The 16,191-nt window shown below is 44.6% G+C and overlaps 2 protein-coding genes across 16 annotated transcripts in view; one reads left to right on the top strand and one right to left on the bottom strand.

The window, feature by feature from the left end:
• The first annotated feature begins 4,000 nt into the window (after positions 1-4,000).
• LOC1273173 (tRNA-dihydrouridine(20a/20b) synthase [NAD(P)+]-like) lies at positions 4,001-6,811 on the top strand. 2 transcript variants are annotated; one of them, XM_003436199.2, is made up of 5 exons: positions 4,001-4,188; positions 4,289-4,410; positions 4,480-4,555; positions 4,620-5,017; positions 6,226-6,811. In XM_003436199.2, exons 2-5 carry the CDS (start codon positions 4,344-4,346, stop codon positions 6,771-6,773), a joined length of 1,089 nt encoding a protein of 362 aa, XP_003436247.2. In that variant the 5' UTR covers positions 4,001-4,188; positions 4,289-4,343; the 3' UTR covers positions 6,774-6,811. The 2 variants fall into 2 exon arrangements, with proteins under 2 accessions (XP_003436247.2, XP_312125.5); XM_312125.5 differs by having other exon boundaries at positions 4,001-4,202.
• A 160-nt stretch (positions 6,812-6,971) lies between these two features.
• LOC1273174 (amyloid-beta-like protein) overlaps positions 6,972-16,191 on the bottom strand; it is a 70,268-nt gene continuing 61,048 nt past the window's right edge. For 10 of the 14 annotated variants that reach the window (XM_061647948.1, XM_061647942.1, XM_061647940.1 and 7 more), the window contains exons 9-11: positions 15,024-15,799; positions 14,720-14,864; positions 6,972-14,408 (exon numbers count right to left, since the gene is read on the bottom strand). In XM_061647948.1, coding sequence (XP_061503932.1) covers positions 14,049-14,408; positions 14,720-14,864; positions 15,024-15,799 — 1,281 coding nt within the window. In that variant the 3' untranslated portion in view covers positions 6,972-14,048. The remainder of the gene's footprint in view (positions 14,409-14,719; positions 14,865-15,023; positions 15,800-16,191) is intronic. The other 4 variants (XM_061647951.1, XM_061647952.1, XM_061647954.1 and 1 more) reach the window with 1 other exon arrangement.

The raw sequence follows: 16,191 nt of genomic DNA, 5'->3' as shown, positions 1-16,191 counted from the left end.
AAACTGGTTATCCAATCGATTATCGCTGCAAATGTTCGCCGTACGTATGAACAGCTGTCAGATTTATGCGCACGGTTAAGCCGCCCACCGGTTTATCCGTCCCCGGATAATCGATGTTCTACTGTATCGAGTAAAATTGTGAAAATTTTGGATAAAGTTAGTAGTGAGTCCATAAAAACATCATCAAAGCATCCAGTTTGTTATGGATCTAACTGTCAAACCAGGGTTTCTTCCTATTTGCGTTTTTAGACGTCAAATTGCACTGGATAAGCCCACCTGATATATCAACTCACTTTGCATTTAACCTTTGTTTCTATGACCAAAAATACACCCCCATCTTTATGACCACCTACCCGGGTAGGTCATACATTTTGTATGAGAAATTGCTCTTTTGCGTGGTAAATTGATCATATCTTCTGTTTTAGTTATTGAAATAACTTCAAATTTTCAAGGAAGCTTGAAGTCAGGTGTATCTTGGGGACCGCCTGTATATGAAAAATAATTTGGAAAATTCCTATGTTTTAATACTGGAGAGAACATAGTTTTATGCAGCTTTCCTGAAAATTTGAAGTTGTTTCAATTATTAAAACAGAAAATATGATCTATTTACTATCCAGAAATGCAAACTCCCATACAAAATGTATGACCTACCGTGTAGGTGGTCATAGAATTGAGGGTGTATTTTTGGTCATAGAAACGAAGGTTAAATGGTTGCGTTGTCGACAGTGCTCCTGCTGAAATCTGCCAATATAATCTGGCCACACTGGCCCGCAGGGCAAAAGTTCGCTCGAAAGGTCAATAACCGTCGCAAAACGTCAAAAACGACCGTCGCCAGCGCCTCGAAATCGTTGCGAGTTTCGCTCGCTGGCGACGTCGGTTTGCAGTACATGCGACGCCGGTTTTGACGTTTTGCGACGGTTTTGCGACGGTGTCGCCAAAAGCTCGCCTTGCCCTGTGGGCAAAGTGACCAGAAATACCGATGTATATATATATCTAGGGTTTGAAGGAAAAAATCTCAATTTTTTAATCATTGAACTACAAAACTCAGCCAAACAATCAAATCAGCACGTACGATAAAATCGTATCCGATGGAGCACTGCAGCGGCCCTAAGCGGTCGCGTGGAGGCCCGAGAAAAAGAACTTGCCACCATTGAGAAGAAAATGTGCATCTTAGTCCTTCTTTGGTTTAGAATTCCTAGTACAATTTACAGATCAACACTTCAGAAAGACCTTCATTTGTGTAACCGCTGAACCAAATCTAATAAAAGTGTTGTATTGTTTAGAACTTATTCTCTTTATTTTAAACGCCACACATGAAATTCACTGTTAACAATTAAATAAGCGTAGCACGCACGTCTGACCCTTATCGCGGTCCGTAGGAGAGAGCCCCATTTCGTGTACAGGCGGTCCCCGAGATACACGGTTAATGGGGACCGAAAACGGCCGCAAAATACCGCGTATCTCGAATTTCCGCGTAAGTCGAATCTCGTGATTTCCTGCTAAAATATAACAAATTTTCGTGTAATTTTGCAAGTAGGGGGCGGTTTTAGTCACTTTATGAATTATTTGATATGATTCTGACTGAATATAACTGTTTTAAACCTTTTGAAATAGTTTTTAACATTCGATCAAAACGGAAATTATTTGGCAATTTGAAATTGATGTGTCAAATCAGTACAATTTGCTCAAAGAATTGTCAAATTTAGAAAACCGCGTATCTCCGAATCCGCGTATAAGAGGTACCGTGTATCTCGGGGACCGCCTGTATCGATCTCTTGCATCATGCAGAAGACCGATCTCCGATTATCTCTCCCGATCGGCACTCATCCTGTCGGCTTCCAGGGGTAGGCAACCTCTTTTGTCGCACACAACATCTCCCCAATTAATACCGGCGGTATGGCTCATTCCACTATACATTCTAAGAATGACCCTAGAGAGAAGTAGAAACCGTACCGTCGTTCTGCTTAATCATTTGCTAATCCTGAACGTATACGTATCTAACTGATGAACAAAGTGACCCATCGGGGTTACGATCACTTACTTACAATTTTTTTTTTCATTCGCATACGCCAACGAATAACTTATCATTTTTTTTAAATGGCTCTTTAACAATCACGTTTTTTCCTATTCCTATCGACTCGCGTTATAGTTTCCTATTATTTTTTTAACGACTCGCGTTTCTCTTGTTTTAACTTTGGTTCATTTACACACATGCACACATACACGCTTACATATGGACACAACGAGAACATATCTCTACTTGAACCTAAATTATTTCTGGGTGACCCGCACCATAAAACATTTCATCTTAATTAAACACACATTCACAAATGTCTTTTAAAATTCATCAATAGGCTTATCGCAGCTTTTTTTTTGATATTCCTCCTTGAATGGTACCTTCATCACAGGTTTGCCATTTCACTTTCTATAGGGTTTCCCTCCTTTTCCCTTCCTTTTTTTGCCATTTTTAATCATCACCGTCATTTTCATTTTGCCATTTTGATTTCTTGTAGCGCTCCGCTGAGCTGCAATATCCTTCCTTATGGCCATATTGATCGCAATCGTTACATCGGTAATGCCTATACCTGCACTTTCTGGCAAAATGCTCTTCACCACAAAGCCAACACTTCGGTGCAGCTTTTTCACGATAATATTCCTGTTCTTCCTCACGGCTCTCCCTATCACTCTTCGGACCGGGTCTCTCAATCTTTCCTTTCTTCACGACGTTTATCTGCCTGTGCTCGCCCTCAATCATAGCGGTATCTCGTCGGAGGTTTATAAGTCGCTTACATTCCTCTGATATTTCGTTTAAAGAAATTTCCTCTCGTTCTTCTAAACGCGAAAGCAATCTAATACATATATCCGCATATGTATCACTCTTTAAACCGCATACAAATAACAAACACTTCATTTGCTCTTCTGACAATCCTGCCATCTCAGCTTCAATCACCATTTTGTTCACCCGACACGCATACGTTACAAAGTCCTCAGACAACGTCTTCTCCATTTGCAAGCACTTAAAACGCCTGCATATGCTGGACTCTTGCAACCCGAACAAACTTTTGAGCTGCTTCACTGTAGTGGCAAAGTTGTAGTCTGCTGGCTTTTTCGGCAAAACGAAGCTCACATATCGTTCGTGCTCAGCATTACCCAACTTCCGCAATAGCAGTCTTACCCGCGCATCGTCGCTCAGCTTCTCAGCGTCCTTTGTGAAGAAATCTTCGTATCGGTCATACCAGCCCGTGAAGGTCACACGCTCCTCCGGTATGTACTGAAACTCCTTCACTTGGCCAGCCAAGGCCTCCACTCCTCGATCAGCGTTAGTGTCCCGCACATTTACTGCTGCGAAGATTCTGCTAAGGAGTTGCTCCTGCTGTGCCAAAAAATCTGCTTGCTGCTGGTGTATCATCTCCTGCTGCTGCCGAAAAACCTCTTGCAGCCACCCGTTGCCACCGTCCGTAGCATGTCCGTTTCGCGATGATGCCGCTTCAGCGTCGTTTTGTTCCATCGTTCACTGCACTATCACTGCACTCGTGGTAGATGTATTCAATGGGTTTTTTTTTTCACCTCGTCGCCACTGTTGTATTGTTTAGAACTTATTCTCTTTATTTTAAACGCCACACATGAAATTCACTGTTAACAATTAAATAAGCGTAGCACGCACGTCTGACCCTTATCGCGGTCCGTAGGAGAGAGCCCCATTTCGTGTATCGATCTCTTGCATCATGCAGAAGACCGATCTCCGATTATCTCTCCCGATCGGCACTCATCCTGTCGGCTTCCAGGGGTAGGCAACCTCTTTTGTCGCACACAACAAAAAGTAAAGGATGCATATTCTTTTGAAATGGAACTTTCATCTTGCGCATTAGTAACCCCTCCCCTTCATCCTTTTAACACTTCTTTCGCTTTCACTTCTTTAACTCGAGCTAAGTTTCGAGTTTTAACCTACCGAAAACTACCGATAAAATTTTGATGCGCCTACCGAAAACTGCCAAAATAAACTGGCCACACTGTTTTGATTGTTTTGATGCGTGCTCGCTAGTGAAAACCTCGTGCCGGCAAACTGTGCGAAATTCGTTTTCTACGTATTATTTTACCAGTTCCAACATGAAAGAGAAAACAAACATTCGAGATTTATTTAGCTCCGCTGCCGAACGAAACACATTTCTAAAGATTTGTGCTCCGATGGTAAGATACAGCAAGTACGAATCCTTTCCCATCTTGAACCGCAATGTGTTGTATCATTGTGGCAACATTGAACTAATCTTTGACTCATTTCTAACCGTAGACTAGAGTTTCGCCATTTGGTACGTTCGTACGGGACCGATCTAGCTTTTACCAGCATGATAATGGCTGATTCCTTCTGCAAGAGCGAAAAAGCACGCCTGAATGAGTTCACCACGAACGAAGGTAAACACCGGAGGGCGACAGTAGAAGGGACCGTAGCTGTACTTACCTTTATTTTTGTTCATTTTTTAGAAGACACACCGTTAATAGCACAATTTGCTGCCAACAACACAATCGACTTCCTGTCCGCCAGCGAGATGGTCTACCCGTAAGTGTACACTGGGAGAACAAACGTTTAATGAAATGCTAATGCCCTGCCTTGCGTGTTGCAGCTACGTCGATGGCGTTGATCTCAACTGCGGTTGCCCGCAGCGTTGGGCTATGGCGGAAGGGTACGGAAGTGCGCTGTTGAAAACTCCTGAACTTATAGCCGATATGCTCGGAACGGTGCGTCGAAACATGCCCAGCACGTTCAGTGTTTCGGTAAAGGTGCGCTTGCTATCGAGCACCGACCATAAACGAACGATCGACATGTGCCGTCAGCTGGAGGCCACCGGCATAACATTCCTTACCGTGCACGGTCGCACTGCACCGGAAATGACGAAGGTTCCGGTCCATAAGGATGCGCTGCTGGAAATCAAACAATCCATCGGCATTCCAATGGTTGCCAATGGTGATATATTCACGCTGGACGATGCGGAACAAATGTACTTGCAAACAAAGTGCGACGGTACGTATCGAAGCAATCGATAAAATTAGGCCAAAAAAAGGACGTTCAGAGTTTAATGGTGACAGAGAAAACAGCAAATTTATTGAAAATTTACACGCTCAGTTTAAGTTCATGCCTGCCATACGATTCGAAAGGGATGTGAGGGATGATGCGCCGGCGCACTGTTTCGCCGTATGCTCGCCGAACGTGTTAATGTCCTGGTTTAGCTCGGTGATCGATTGCTGATGGCTGCTTATCTTCTTAATCCCTTCGGTCAGGTCTTGAATCACTTTGAAAAATGCGTTCAGCTCCGGTATATCCTCGACCGATTTGGTACGCTGTGCTTCCTTCGGGAGGACGTTCAGCTGCTCGAGCGATTTCGCCACATCGACGCGATTGTGGGCGTCATGCACGAGGGCGAGCTCTTGTGCTGGGCCCATCGCTCCTGGCCCAGGCGGCCCCGCCATCGAATGGCGCTGTTCGTCCGTACTGAGACGTTCGCTTAGGTTTTCGAACGAGATGGACGAAAGTGTTTCCTGTGCGTTGATGAATATGTTGTACGTGTCATCCAGCTCCATCCGAATGTTGTTGATGCGCTGCTGAATAATGTCCTCGTTTGAATTGTTCAATTCTAGCAGCGAAAGGGAGGAAGTACTTCCCGACTGTAGGTTGCCTTTTTTGTTCATTTTAGATGGCTTTTCGGTGTTTTTGGCTCGAGCAAAGCACATTAAAATTGGAGGATGAATTCACTTTTAGTGTTTTTTTTTTGCAAATCTCGCTCTTCCTTAACTAGTTTTGGTTAGCACACTGTACTGAAGTCAACACAATATTAAAGCCCAGAGATTGCTAGGAAGTACGAAAAATAACCAAACCATGGTTGCCATAGGTAACCAACGCTTGTTTATCATGATTTACAGTGTGATGCAAAGTTACAAGCGAACGCAAAAAAGTAAAGAAAACGATAAATTAAAATTAAAAAAAGGGAAAACATCGCTTTTTTCATCCAAATGTACTTACTAAGATTAACTTCGACACCATACTTTGTATTAAAATGTTGCAAAAAACTTTAAAATATTCCTCTCATATAGCAAGTGCCATAACTGCAGGGACAAATTCACACAGCGCTATTTAAAATTAAAATCAATATGACAATCACTACCGAGCACATTGAGTACAGCAATCGCTCCCAGTTTTACTAACAAGGTCACTTTCTCCCTTTCCCCTTCCAGGCGTAATGACAGCCCGAGGCATACTTTCCAATCCGGCACTGTTCGCAGGTCACAGCAGCACCCCGGTGGAGTGTGTCAAGCGATGGTTAAACATTTGCCAGCAAGCCGACACCGACATTACGTACCAGTGCATGCATCATCACTTTTCTTTCATGACCGAATCGCTCCTTACGAAACGTTTGCGCTACGAGCTGAACAATTTGTCGAAGGAAAAGCAGAAAGTGTACGAGTTCATTCAGACGCACCTACCGCTGGACGGTGTCGTTGATGACGTTGGGTCCGGAAGGCAGTATCCGGAAAAGATAAGCTGTACCTATAGCGAACGAAACTACCGAGAAAGGACAACGGTGGTAAACGGTGGCAGAAAGGACGATAGCACTGCCGCTAGTGCCGGCAGCTTATATGACCCCGAAGCGTCGGAAGGTAACTTTTTCCAAAGCAAGCGGGTAGAACTGGACGCAACGACACCGGCCCTGGATGGGGATGGCGAGTCGACCGTGGATGGAGTCGATTTTATGGACGGAAGCAGCATTTTGTTCGACGAGTGAGTAAGTACAATAAACGAAAACGATTTTTTGTTGCTCAATGATGTGTACCCGCTTTCCAAACATGGTGGTTACATCCGAAGAAACCGATAAAGCACTCCTGTGTAAGTTGGTTGATACTAAGTTTTGATACATGCTCCCTCCCACATTACCATTTGCAATCCTTCTCTCTCAGTAAGATACATGTTTTATATAGATACCTCGTTTTTATAGTACTTTTTATTTAAACATTGGTTTTCCATCTGTTTTACTGCGCTGTTTTTTGTTTTTTTTTTCATCTTACATACATCATTTCAACACACGCCACACTCGTTTAACACACACACACACACACATTATGATGTTGTGATATTGTGTTTTGTTGTCTACCTTGCTGCTTTGCTGCAGTGCATTTCTTCTGACTTGACTAAGTTTTGCATTTGCTTTTCAATTTGCTCTTGCCATTATGCTCTCTCATATTATGCTTCTTTCCTTTCCTACTGTCTCTCATGGCTGGACCGTTTTCGACTCCCCCTTTTTGAGCTCTGTTTCTATCTCTCTGTTCTGTTTGCTGTGTTTACTCTCTGCCTGGGTGTTTTTATATATGTTTGGTTGAATGATGTGGCCATTTTTCTGTTTTGTTTCTGAAAGGGTTTGTTTGCTCTTTATTTCGCACTTACGATAGATTCCCTTCAGTTATTGGATGACCTCCAATCCTGTACCATCCGGGGGTTCGTGTGCTCAAGGATGGATGGGAAATATTGTGTTTTTATTATTTTGTTGTTTTGTTTTTAGTTTTCTTCACCCAGGAGTGTACTTGCTGTAGTAGGACGTAGTGTAGTTTTGTGTTGTGTGTTAGGAGTTCACTAGTGTGCCATTGATTTCTACAAGCTAGTACTTTCGTTTACCCATTCGGTTTTTGTTTTGTTTTGGTTGTTGTTGTTTCTTTTTTTTATCAAAATTGGATTTTTGTTTGTTAAGTATCCTCCCCATGTGTGTCTGCGTGTATTTGTGTATGTGTGTGTTTGTTAGGTATTAAGTAGTTAGTAGTTAGTAGTAGCTCATCTCACGCCTACCTCCCGCACCGGAGAGGAAGGTAAAGGTGCAGCATAGTAACAACGATATATAGCATCAAAAAACTGGGGGGAGAGGGAGAAAACTTCGGTTATTCTTCACCTAAAACCCATACACGGAAGTCACAAAAACAGTGAAACACAAAACCCAAGCAGAATATTTTGATTTAGCAGGTGTGTTGTTACGTACTTTGCGTTAAATATTTGTTTCTTGCGTTTTTTGTTGTTGTTGTTTGATTTGAGAGTATATAGCGAGTTTGTGTATGTGCGAGTGTTTGTGTAGGTGTGGGGTGTTTGTGTCTTAGGTTGCTCTTAATAGTGGCATGTTCAATTGTTGGAGCGTTTGGAGGCGGTTCTGCATTTGCTGGATTATTATCGTAATTTGCTGGACAAACTAACAAGCAATTTAGCGCGCTGGCGCTACATTTGACACACACTCACACACTGTTCGTGCCATTTTTTGTTTGCGTTTCAGCTTAACCGTAAGAGTATGCAGTGGGTTTTAGGGTATTTTAGCTTTGCCATCGTATCGCATCCTTATCTCGTACGGGATTCGACGACACTCGATGGCAGGTGTCGCTCGAAATGAACGTTCGCTCTTTCGGCTGACAGCACTGTGGTTGGTTGTGGTTTGTGCAGATCTAGAGTGGCAAGTGCTTATGGTGGTTGGCTTACTTGATTGAACGATCCATACAGAATCACACCACAAAACCGTACCATAATGTTCACTTGAGATCAAGTGCTTTCACTGTTTCACTTTCACGCTCTCACTCTCTCTCTAGATCCGTCAACCGTCCACTTCGAATAGGCTGCCAATTGCCTCACATTTTCCTTGCGTACCATTGTGTGTGTGTGTTGAGATGCGCAACAATGCTTTAATCTATTTGCTTGTTTAATAGGGCGGTTGTTTTTTTATGCTGTTGTTTAAATTAATTACACCAGTAGCATGTGCTTGCTTGCTTTCTTCTGTTTTTGCTCGATCCCCTGTTAGTTATTAACCTTTCCCGCAGCTGTTCTTTTCACATCTGTTCTTTGTTGTGTATGATCACCTATTAAAACTAATCTGTAAATGTTTACATCATTACACTTATATGTGTGTTGTATATAAATATATTCATACTTATACATGATATATAATCTATTCTATGCATTCATTCTTGGGCATTCGTACCATTCGTGGCCAGCGTTACCGGTTTTTGGGTTCCGGTTTTGTTTTGGCCGCACCCACCTTCTGTACCCAACCACTCTGATGCATTTAATCGCTCCGCTGTTTACCGTCCCTTAACCGTCACTTCCCGCCTGTTCTGTTTATTTCTTATTGTGTTGCCTTTTACTGCTGCCTTCGCTTACATTTTGTTGGCGTAGATGTTTTTAGTACTATTGTTTTTTTATTTGGTTGTTGCTTACATTTCTTTCTTTTACCAATCGTTTTGCTGTCCTTTATACATAGATTATATATATATGTGTTGTGTGGTTGTGTGTGTGTTTTCTCTCCTTCTTCTCTTCATTCCACTACTTTTTCTTTCGCTTCATTTAGTATGACCTTCTTTTACTGCTGTGTGTTTGGGTGTTTATTATTTTGAGTCAGTTTTCTTTAATATATTTTCAAAATTTCATTTAATCAGTGTATTGAACCAAGCCACCGCAATAGTAGTAGTAGACTCAGTAGAAAGGGAAGGAATGACAACCAACTCCCTGTATACCGCCAAAACCAAGCGGACACGTTAAAGTAGAGCATAACTAATGGATAGTGCGGTTAGTTACGGCAATGTGTACGGGTCACGGACCGTCTCAGCCTGGCTATGATTGGGTGGCTCCCACTATTTGGGTAATAGCAGCTACCCATCAATGAAAGATAAAAAAAAACAAGCTAGTACAAAACCATTGCACAAACAAAAGTGTGTGTGATCGCATACGAGGCATACGACATTGCATTCGGTACATTCGGGCCGCTCGGGTTCAACCCCACGCAGACCGGAACGTACCGGTCACAAAAAAAAAAAAAATGGTTAGCGTTAAAGTAACAGAAATCAACATTCTATGCATGATGGTATCGAAAGCCTTCTACAGTCCCCTCGGAGGAGAGCGTGCATAATGCAGCGTGTTTCGCGTGTAAGATTGTTCAGCGCTGCACAGCTTTGTTTGGGCCAGGCGGCTCTCACAGGCTACCACTATCAGCAGCACGTTTGTCAAGTGTGCAGAGAGTGTTGTCAACAAGCGCTATCTGTAACACTGATGTATTTACTACCATCATCATCATCATCATCCTCGTCATCTTCGGCCTTTCTATATAATTAGTAGTTCATTTCCGCCCTGCCCGCATACTAAAGCAGTTGCTGCTGTCCAGGTGCGCGACTGTGTTGGGAGGGGCGGAAAAGGGGACTTAATGACAGTCACTCACACACACACACATACACTATCTGTTTGCGATAAGATTTGCTTCCTTTTTTGTTTAGCATTTGTTTTTTTTTTGTTTGTTTGTTTGTTTCTCTAACACCTATATTAACGCGCGTCGCAAAATCCTACAAAAATGGACGAATTTTCTTTTTTTTTGCCTAGGATGCAATTTTCCGACTGTAACCTCAGCTGAGTGATTGTGGATTGTGTTGCGGTTTTTTTTTGTTTTAGTTTTGTTGCACTTTTCCCCCGAATTGCTTGGCCCTATCGGTCTTGCCTGCAGGCTTGCTGTGTGTTTTTTTGCTTGTTTACATCCCTCTCTATATCTTCCGTCACGGACTGATTCTTTTCTATTGGCAAAGCCAGCAAAAAAACAAAACAAAACATCTATTAGTGGAGTTCTATAGCTTTTCTGCTGCGGGCAGAAGCATCACCCGGCCTTAAGAGCAGCGTAATGAGTGTGTGTGTGGTTTGTGTGGATAAAAAACAGGCAGAGTGTATGTGAGAGAGAGAGAGATGATTTGCGGAAGAAGACGGACGACGACGATATGCTGCGCGGAGGAAATCCCTGTGCTTGAAATGCAATACCCTGCGCCGCCTGCTTCGCTTGCTACCTAGACGTGTGCGAATATAATGCTAGAATGCGGAAGAAGCTCTCGTTTGTTTGCACTGTCTTGTTATCCTGTTGTTGTTTTCAGCTTGTTTTTTTTCTTCTTTTTTATGTCTTTAGTTAAGGGTTGTAAAATTATTGTTGATGCAACATCTCTCTTGCTTCTGCTGTACGCCTGCTCTAGTGGTGTGGCTTTGTGGATTCAACAGTGCACACGTTTGGTGGTTTGATAGGTGTGATAATGGGTTGCTTGCAAGAACGAGCTTTGGGTTGTTTCTTTTCATTTTATTTTATTACAATGTTATTGCAGAAAGCGTAAAGGAGCCAGTGTCCAGGGTTTACAGGTGTGTTTTGTAAGGATAGGTGTGATAGGAGGAAAATTAAAAACGCCTCGATGTTCGTTTGTTCTGAAACCGCGTCTGTTGCCTAGTATGGAGACTAGAATGGGGACTCGGAACGGTTGCAAACTATGGTTTGGCATGGTTCGGTTGGGTGGTGAAATGTGTGTGTGTGCGTGTATCTCCATGGATTGTTGCTCTTTTCCAACTTCAGCCAGACGAGAGTATTATGCAAACGTTGTTGATGTGTTAGTGTGTGACTGTTTGGTTTTGTTTTATTACTCTTCCACCAACATCCACTGCATCTCTTATTGTTCCGAATGCTTGCTGGTGCTGCTGTTGTTACGTTTTTTGTTTTGTTTGTTTGAATTACTTGCTTTTATAACACGCTTTTGTTTCCGTTTTTTTTTCAATTGTAAATATATAGCAGATGCGTTTACGTCACTTTTTTTTGGGGTTGTTATTGTTTTTTTCTTCTTCTTCTGTTTTATTAAGGTAGTATAAATATGAAATTTTAAAGCGTATAGCAGTTGTGTGTGTGTGTGTTTTTGGGAAAGGTTGTGTTTGTGTGTGTGTGTATTACAAAAAATATATGTATATACTTCAATAGCGGGTTGGCATTACTTGTTTGTTTCAATCCTGTTTGTTTGTCTGTTTGTTGCTGCGCTGGGTGTAATGAGCCATGTTCATCCTGTACGCGGATTTATGCAGGCCAGGGCCTGTGCAGCAAAAGAGATTCGCTTGCCCACCCCTTCCTTGCAGCTTGATTATAATTGGTGGAGGGGGGGGGAGAGAGTAGGGCATTTTCCCTTACACCCATCGTCACTATCAACATACACCCTGTGCCATCATCCGCCTGCCCAGGCCCAAAACGCGCGTCAAGCGAATATATATATAATATATAGATATATAGATCTAATGCAATTGGTTGTATAATGTACGTTTATTAATGCATGTATATTCTTACAAGCTTATCAAATGAGAAGTATTGTAGTAGTGTACGTGTCTCTGTGTACGTGTATGTGTGTGTGTGTTTGTGGTTTAGTTGCACCGGTTGCGTCCGTCCCACCTTCCTCGATCGATCGGTCGCTAAGGGCGTATGTTGTAAGCGATAGGAGGGGATGTGATTGCCCGCCTGAAGTAAGAGCCGTGGGATGATGCCGGTTTTGGTTGTTAACCTGAGCTGCGTAACCGATCGATTGTAGAAAATTAATAACTAATTAGCTACTTAGCTATCTAACTATTCTCTGGCTCTGGCTCTGGCACTCTCCATCTCTCTCTCTCTCTCTCTCTCTCTCTCTCTCTCTCTCTCATGAGTGTTTGCTTTCTGGTTGGATCCTAGCTGGGAAGGAGACGTGGATGTGACGGTGGTGTGAGTTGATGAGTTTGAGGGTAGAAGCAGCTCTGCGGTCTGCCCCATATCACTAGCAACTAGGCAATTGCGCACTGTTCTACGTGGAATGTGTATGTGTGTGTGCTGTGGAATTGCGGTTGTAATGCATTTGCTCGTTTGTGGCCGCTTGCCCGCGCGCGTTTAAAAAAAGCGACTAGAGCGTGAGCCACAGCAAGATAGAGAGCGAGAGAGAGAGAGAGAGAGAGAGAGAGAGAGTGAGAGCGAGAGCTTCAACTATGTAATTTATAGGGTGACTGTTTCATACTATTCTTTGGTAGCGTCGTGCTCTACGTCTGGTCTCGGGGGTTGTACAGTCGAGAGTGATATAGGGAGGCGTATAGGTTGTAAAGATTATAGGTTGAAAGGAAAACGGTTTGAAACAATAGTTTGCAAAAATTGTGTTTTTTGTTGTTGCTTTTGTTGTTGTTGTTTTTACTGCTGCTGATCACCACACACAAACGCGCGCCGGCCTCTCTGTCCCCAGCAGCAATTAGTAGTAGCAGAGTGGTTAATGCTCCATGGCATTTTTACTTTTCTAAACGTTCAAATTCTCCCGTGTTGTTGTGGGTTTTTTTTTGTTATATATATTTCTACACGCAAAAGGACACTCAGTGTATGTGTGATGTGTTGGGAATTTCATCAAATTGTTACCGCAGCAAACGATCGGACTTGGTTTGCTGCCTTACAAGCTTTCTTTGCGCACTACACACACGAAACGTTCGTTTACACACGTGACACACACAGACGCGCAGACACACGCACACACACACACTTGTAGCTACACGCACACATTTCGTGATCGTGATGGTTTTTGAGCTACAAATCGAGTTTAAAATGCATCACTTAAAATGCCATACGCTCGCGATTACGCCTCATCAACAGAGGGATAGGACTAGAATGAGTATTCACAAAACATCGATCAACTTGCGAGTGTTCATGTGTGTGTGTGTGCTTATTAAAACAAAAAAAAACATTCCACAAAATTGCGCATCTGGTTTTTTTTTTAATAGTTGAATTATAGGAGAGGCGCTATTTGAGAGAGTTTTGCTGCCTTTGGTTGGTATTTTTGCATCCTTTTTCTTTCTCTTGCTTGTCTGCGCGCGCACGTGTGTGTGTGTGTGTGTGTGGTTATATGTGTCATTTCCTTCTTCTTATTTTACCTCCTTTTTAATACCACAAATATCGATTTTACACTTCCATTTTATTTTCACCCTCCTGCGGGGGGAGCGGTAACTGACTTCTTGACTGACGGCGTTCTGTTTCTCTCCTACGTGACATTAATCGTGACTCGCTCAAGGATCTTAGAGCTTCGCTGAAGTATCTTTGGGTTGCTCTTGCTGTTTGCACTGCATGCTACACTGCCTTCTACTCTGACACACACACACCACCCCCTGCCGGGCTGCCCGAATCGAGCGTTTCGGGTTTCGGGTGGCCTTGGCCGGGTGGCGCGCCCGGATGTTGTTTGCCGCGTCCTGCCAAAAGCTGTGCTTACTCCTTAATTTCGAAGTACTTGTAGGTTGGATTCTCGTACCCATTGATCTGCATGTTGGCCACGTGCCGCTCCTCCGGTGTGACCGGTGCACCGACCGCCTGGAAAACGGGAAGAATGTTGCTGTTGTAGTGCAGCACGATCCCCGGGCACCGCTGGCCGTGTCCAGTTGCCCCACTCACCTGATCCACCTCGACGAATCCTTGAGCATGGGGCGATCGGGAAGCTTTCCACTTGGCAACGGCAACACCGACAAAGACCGCAGCCATCAGGGCAATGCCGGCGAATCCGACCGTAAAGTAAACGTTCTTGCTGTCCCGTCCGCTCGAGCTGTACACCTCGCGCCGCACCGAGTAGCTCTGCGTTGGTGGGAAGAAAACGTGTGGACGATAATTAGCTCGGGGTTTAAGTTTCGCAACAATTTGCTCTACTAGCATCCCTGCCGTCAACTGTGACGGTTTCTTTGAGGAAAAGTTTCATCAACGGAACTCCGCAAGTTAACGCATGACGCACACCGCGCAACATTGTCGCTAATTTGGTGCTGCAGTCAGTGCAAGACATTTGCTCACACAGCGGAAATCCCTATCCATGGACTGGTTTTGGTTATTCTTCTTCTTCGTTTTTGTTTTCCAACCCCCTGCACCGGTCCTGCCCGCGCATCCCAACTTACCGGTTCGCCGTGGCCAATGTCGTGGGCGAGAACGTGTTGCATCTTCGGTTCGGCTTCCTGATGGGCGACGGCCGCCGCTACTTCCTCGACCGCGCGCTGTACCGCTTCATCGTCCACTGTTGGGAGTGCGGTCGGCTGGGGACTTCTGCAGCACCGGAAATGAGACAAAGTCGACAACGCCACACGGTGGTGATTAATTAAGCGAGCGAAAGGGCGAACGCAGACAACAAACAGCCAAAGAGAGCGGCGGCGGCTAATTATCGCCTCAGAGAAGCGCTGGGAAATTGTTACTGCTGGTACTTACGTCACGACCGCTTCCTCGGAGTAGTCCTTGGTGGTTTCCGTTTCCTTTTGCGCTTCCATGTCCGGCTGCTGCTTCTGGGTTTGCGGCTGCTCCGACAGTGTGGGCTGCTGGGTTTGCATCGATTGTTGCTGCTGCTGCTGCTGTTGCTGCTGCTGTTGCTGCTGCGTAGCTGCGAATGTGGCTGCAATCATTTGCGCCTGCTGTTGAGCTTGCTGTTGAGCTTGTTGTTGCTTTTGTTGCTGCTGTTGCTGCTGTTGCTGCTGCTGTTGCTGCTGCTGCTGCTGCTGCTGCTGCTTGTATGCGGCTTCCATTTTCTTCGCCTCGAGGCGCAGCTTCTCCTCGCGAATCTTCTCACGCTCCTGGGCCCGCTGCTCCTTGCGCTGCTTTTCGGCCAACCGCTGGCGCTCCTTCTCGCTAACCTTGCGCTCAATCTCCATGCGGTACTTGTCGAGGATGGCCGCTTCCGCCTCCTCCGTCATCGCCAGCATCGAGCCGGGCGTTTCGTCCTTGGAGCGCAGGGCCTGAATGTAGTCGTCCATCAGCTGGGACAGCTTCACCGACAGCTCCGGGTAGCGCTTGAGCATCGCCATCGATTGGTTGACCGCGCGGTCAATGTCGACCAGCCGCTCGAGCGTGCGGGGACGCTCGGAGGCAGCCGCCTCCAGGCCGCCGGTACCGCCCGAGCCGAGCAGATGGCGATAGTGCGACAGGGCATGGGCACGGTCCTTGTGGAGCGCACGCAGCAGCTTCTGGAGACACTTTTCCACCCGGTGGGACTGGATAGAGAAAGGATAAAGTTGAATGAGTATAACAAAAAATGACACGTGTGTCACTGAAACGGTACAACCAATCGAAGCGGGTGCAGCAGGTCAAACCGTCGGGAGGGTTTGTACTAGTGGCGATAAGTTTAATTACAATTTGTGAACCCGTACCACAGTGGTACCGTAGCATAAACATTGCAAGGGACTTAAACACCACCTCGTGTCACGTACTTTCGCCCTGCGAGGCTTTACCATAATTCGAACAGAACGCAACAACTCAAATGGGGGTTTACCCATTTTTTGTTATTTCATTTCGGTTGCTTTCCACACAAAATTCCGCCAACCAAAGTTCATTAAAACTGTGGAATGAACGGGATATTTCCATCAAAGTTGTCCACCAGCATGAT

This window comes from Anopheles gambiae, chromosome 2 (genome assembly GCF_943734735.2).
Source record: "Anopheles gambiae chromosome 2, idAnoGambNW_F1_1, whole genome shotgun sequence".
Classification (NCBI taxonomy): domain Eukaryota; kingdom Metazoa; phylum Arthropoda; class Insecta; order Diptera; family Culicidae; genus Anopheles; species Anopheles gambiae.
The sequence above is the reverse complement of the archived record's forward strand: the minus strand, read 5'-3'. Positions and strand labels throughout refer to the sequence as shown.

What these genes read in the sequence shown, in the direction of transcription:
- LOC1273173 (XM_312125.5), top strand. Translation starts at nt 4,108, where the DNA reads ATGAAAGAGAAAACAAACATTCGAGATTTATTTAGCTCCGCTGCCGAA. An exon ending in GCCAGCGAGATGGTCTACCC is followed by an intron (nt 4,556 to 4,619) that starts GTAAGTGTACAC and finishes TGCGTGTTGCAG; the next exon opens with CTACGTCGATGGCGTTGATC. An exon ending in CTTGCAAACAAAGTGCGACG is followed by an intron (nt 5,018 to 6,225) that starts GTACGTATCGAA and finishes TTCCCCTTCCAG; the next exon opens with GCGTAATGACAGCCCGAGGC.